General features: G+C 45.1%; 1 protein-coding gene across 4 annotated transcripts in view; it reads left to right on the top strand.

The window, feature by feature from the left end:
- Window positions 1-5000, top strand: part of LOC119583657 (longitudinals lacking protein-like) — a 127703-nt gene that overhangs the window by 107935 nt on the left and 14768 nt on the right. The window contains exon 7 of one of the 4 annotated variants that reach the window (XM_037932316.1): window positions 3033-4123. The exons of the other annotated variants lie outside the window; for them this stretch is intronic. Coding sequence (XP_037788244.1) covers window positions 3033-3637 — 605 coding nt within the window. The 3' untranslated portion in view covers window positions 3638-4123. Of the gene's footprint in view, window positions 1-3032; window positions 4124-5000 lie in introns of those variants that run through there. 4 annotated transcript variants of the gene reach the window in all.

Raw genomic sequence — 5000 nt, 5'->3', positions numbered from 1 at the left:
TGTGTGGTGTGTGTGTGTGTGTGTGTGTGTGTGTGTGTGTGTGTGTGTGTGTGTGTGTGTGTGGTGTGTGTGTGTGTGTGGTGTGTGTGTTGTGTGTGTGTGTCTGTGTCTGTGTCTGTGTCTGTGTTAATCAGCGCAAACAACAAAATCGAACAAAACGAAATAACAAATATGGTTAATAGACAGGGAAACAAGACTAAGTAAACAAAAATAATAGATGAATAAAAAGATAACACAAAACGAAAATGACAGAAACGAGGTAAATAAACGTAAATAATAGAAACAAGCTAAATTAACAGGAAATGAACATAGATAAAGAACAAGAAAGGCTTAAGTAAATAGGTAATAAAAATTGTAAGTAGCACATACAAAGTAGATTTACACGAAGACAATACAGGTAGACAAACCCCACGTGGTAGATAACAACATAAATAAGGTAAACAAGTAGATAAATAACAAAATAAGTTTTAAAAAATGAAAATATCACAGGTAAACAACACAAACAAGATAAACAGGTGAACAACACAAGATATACAGGTAAACACGCAAACAAGGAAATGAACAAGTAATAACACCGATAAACAACACAAACAAGGGAAATAAACAATCACCAACACAGGGAGACAACACAAACAAGGTAGGTGATTAACTCAGAAAATAGGCGAATAAAAGGTAGAGCGAAAGGAGAAGAGAGGAGTAATTATTCATGTCTCTTTGTCTTCCTGTTCGTTTGTGGAAATGTCGAAGACTGTGCTCTGTTTCCTTTTTTGTTAATTGTTATTATTATAATTGTTATTGCTCTTGTTGTTGTGATTAATTATGATTATTTGTTTATTTATTTATTTTCCATCGAGGCGACGATGCACTTGACTGGTTGTTAGTGATTGAGGACAGGTTAACAGGTTGTTGATTATTGATGAAAGGTTGCAATTTTGTTTATATGACTGTAGACTATGGTTGATGATAGGTTAGTGAGTATTTGATGATTGACTAACAATAGTAATTATTTAAAATGTTTTCTTCAACTAACCAACTCGTCAAGTGCATCCTTGCCTCAAAAAAATATAGTACAAATCACTGTGTTACTTTCCATAATGTGAAAAAAATATGGAAAGTTGTTGTATATGTTTTATTTATTTATCGTTATTATCTTTTTTTTTCTCTGGTTTCAAGAAATGTTACTGATGGTAGTTTCTGATTCTGTCTAAAGAAGATCGAAGTATGTTTCGATCGTCTCTGTGGCTAGGTCATGCAGTTTTCGTTTTGGAGTTGCGTTAGGATTTTGTTTATTTAGTTGTTGCTTTTTATGAATTAGAAAGTTTTGCTTGAAATGTGTGAGTGATGGTTCCAGTCGTGCTTAACAATGTCGGCACACTAATTAATTCTCACAGAGATATTTTCGTGGATAAGAGTTGGTCGACTGTTAGTCCTATATATTTGTGACCCTTGATTTTGATTGGAATCGTATAAGTTAAGTGGGTTCTTAAGAGAGAGAGACGAGAGAGAGAGTGAACGAGAGAGAGAGAGAGAGAGAGAGAGAGAGAGAGAGAGAGAGAGAGAGAGAGAGAGAGAGAGAGAGAGAGAGAGAGAGAGAGCATGTGTATGTGTATATGCATGCGTGTGCGTGGAGCATGCGTGAGTGAATTGTGTTTGGTAAATTTGCGTATTATGTGTGTATTGTGTGCACCTCTATATTTGTGTGGGTATCAGTCTATAAATGTTATGTATGAACAATATCGAAATTTTAACGCAAAAATAGCATTCTTGTGTTACGTCTATTAGACCTTCTACCATAACTTTACTGAATATGTGTGCATGACTGTTGTGATGATACTTGTCATTTTATATAGCGAGTTAATGTGCGCCTGTGGTGAATGAAGCACGGTCCCTGTGTGAGTGAAAGAGGTATTTGCATATAGTGAAAATTAACTTTAGATATAGAGATAGTACAATAGGTCAGTGAGGTTTACAGTTTTCTGTGGAGAATGATAGGTTCGTTATGTTTCCTGGGGATTGTTAAAAGCAGTGCATGGTCTGTATTATTTATGTGATGTATAATGGATCTAGGGATGGCTTTAACATGTGATATATAATGTAAGATCGACGCAGTTTAGGTAATTGCCGGGGGACGTACTTATAGTAATAGTAGTAACAGTAATTGTAGTGGTAGTAGTAGATGTAGTAGTATTCGTAGTAGTGGTAGTAGTAGTAATAGTAGTTGTGAGCTACGTTGCTTTGATAAGAATATCTACGAGAAATTGTGATGCTGTTTATTAAACTGATATTAAATTAAATCCGTGTTCGCTGTATAATAATGATAATGATAATAATGATGATAATGATAATAATAAAAGTTGTAAGGGAGCTTTTAAAGAAATATGGTAACGCGATGGTATGGCGGTCTGTAATCCTCAGGTATTAACGCTTCAGTGTCAGTTAGTCTCGTGGGACTTAGTTAATAGTTACGATAAGCAAGATGTAATTGGGTTGCACATGACTGGGCCAATACTAGTAACAGTAATAGTAATAGTAAGATAGAAGAGTTTGGTTTTTGCACCTTTAGTAGGCCTGATTGTAGTACTGGTAGTAGAGAAGGATGGCAGTTGGTTGTATGGTTGACTCTTCCGGGAGTGTAGGTGTACTGAGAGACCAGGATGGAGGTGAGGTGACTACTGTTGGCCTTGGTAGTTAGTAGGCATGGTTGGTAGTCTAGGTAGGTTTGGTTCGGAAGTGTGGTTGGTATTGCGGTAGAGAGGGAGAAATTGGTTGTGGTAGATCTGAGTGCGAGGTTTTTCTTTGCCTTGTAGTACAGATGTGAATCGCAAATTTGGGGACTTGGTTTGGAGTAGGGAGTAGAAGGTGGGGGAGCAGGGGGTAGGTGTAGTTCCTGGTCAGTAGATTGGTGTGTATATAGGGTAGGCCTTGCTGGTAGTGGTAGTGTGGTAGCGAGGGTAGGCCTGGCTGGTAGTGGTAGCGATGGTAGGCCTGGCTGGTAGTGTGGTGGCGTCGCTCACCGATGTTTGTTCCCGCAGGTGGTGGTGCCAGGGTGAAGCAGGAGAGCGGGGAGGTGTTGGAACTGTGGTGGGGGGAGCCGGGGGGAGCCGTGGGCAGCTCGGGGAGGGCACCACCACCACTGCCAGCAGCAGCAGCAGTCACCTCGTCAACACCACCACCACCACCACTACCAACACCAACAGCCATTACATCACCCTCCTCAACACCTTCCACCACCACAACTCGAGTTCCGGAGGTTCCGACGTGGACCCCCTTCAGCCCGCCCCCGATGGCGCCCCTCAGCCACCTGGAGAGCCTCACCCACACCACCTTTACGCGCGTGGGCGACGTCGTGGTGGGCGCGGGCGGGGCGGCGACGGAGGCAGCGGCGGCAGCGGCGGCGGCGGTAGGCGGCAGGGCCCTGGCCGTGAACAGGCCGTGGTTCCCGTGTCCGCAGTGCGGCAAGCGGTTCCGCACGCGCGTCACGCTCTCGCGCCATGAGAAGATCCACACGGGCAACGCCTTCCCGTGTCCCGTGTGCCCCAAGGTCTTCTACCAGGTGTCCAACGTCAAGTACCACGTGACCGCCGTCCACGGCCGCCAGTACGAACCACCGCCGAGGTCGCAGGAGTCGGCTCTCTGACCTCCGCCCCTCCCGCGGTTCCTCAGGCCTCGCCCGGGCCCCTCGTAGACCTCTCGCGCCCGCCGCCGTCGCCGTCGTCTTCGTCGTCTTTGTACCTGTAGGGACTCAAGCCAAGCTTGGCACGAGGCACAGCTCTGCCCCCGCGACGGAGCTCCTCCTCCTCTTCCTCTTCACCCTTCAAATGCCATGTTTCTCAAGTGGTTCCTGTGGCCCTGGTTTCTTCTCTTCTCGTCTTGTCTCGACTTCTAAGTGCAATGGCATCCTCCCTCATCTGCCTTGTCCCCGAGCACTGGCTGTTCTTTTTGTCCTTTAGAGCATGAGGCATCCCTTCTCCCTTCCATTCCTTTCGCCTCGCCAGGCTGGGATGCCGTCGTGTTGTGACGACGCCCTTGTATTCTTGCGCCTTTTTCCTTTCCTCACGTTCTTTTCTTTAGTTTTGATGCTACTCTGTCGGAAATCTCTCTCTCTCTCTCTCTCTCTCTCTCTCTCTCTCTCTCTCTCTCTCTCTCTCTCTCTCTCTCTCTCTCTCTTCTCTCTCTCCTCTCTCTCTCCTCTCTCTCTCCTCTCTCTCTCTCTCTCTCTCTCTCTCTCTCTCTCTCTCTCTCTCCCCCTCTCCCTCTCTCTCTTCTACTTCTCTTTTCTCGCATTCCTTTTTTTCTCACATTTTTTTTTCTCAGATTTACAGCTCTGATTATTCTATGCTTACTTCCTATACGCACAGTATTTCGTCCCAGCCTAAAACTCCTCTGGAATGTCCATTTTCCTTCATTTCTCTCTGTTCTTTCTCTCTTCCCGTTCTTCATCCTTAAAATCCTTGATTCCCGTCCTTCGTCACGCTGTCTTGAAAAAAAAAACTAGCCTCTGATTGGAACGCGATCCATCTTCACACGCAACTCAATGGGCTGTTGTTTGTCTGACGGGAGGCTTAGACAACGAGGTGGGGGGGATGAGCGGGGAGGGGGAGGTAGAGTGCGTGAATCAGAGGTCCTTTGGCACTTTTCTTTTCTCTGTTACTAGTCTCTCATCTCTTTTCTTGTTTTCTCTCCCTTTCTCTGCCTGTCTATCTCTTTATATGCCTCTCTCTTTTTGTTGATCTGTCCCTGTCTATTCCTTTCATCTTTGCATCTTCCTGCTCCCCCTCCGAACTATTCCTTCCGTAGCCCCTTCACTCCCTGTCCCTCCACCTTTACAGTGTCTTCCCGTGCCCCCTCCCACCCCTCCCTTTGGCGTTGTTTTGAGCCTTGCGAGTGTAACACACGACAGCACCGCCTGGTTGCTGTTGCACTAACGCACGCTGGTCTGTTCCTCCTCACTAACCCACTGTTGCTGCTGCCGCTGCCACTACTACTGCTGCTGCTGCTGC

The sequence above is a fragment of the Penaeus monodon genome, chromosome 2, assembly GCF_015228065.2.
Source record: "Penaeus monodon isolate SGIC_2016 chromosome 2, NSTDA_Pmon_1, whole genome shotgun sequence".
Lineage (NCBI taxonomy): Eukaryota > Metazoa > Arthropoda > Malacostraca > Decapoda > Penaeidae > Penaeus > Penaeus monodon.
This window is presented reverse-complemented; position numbering and strand designations above follow the sequence as displayed.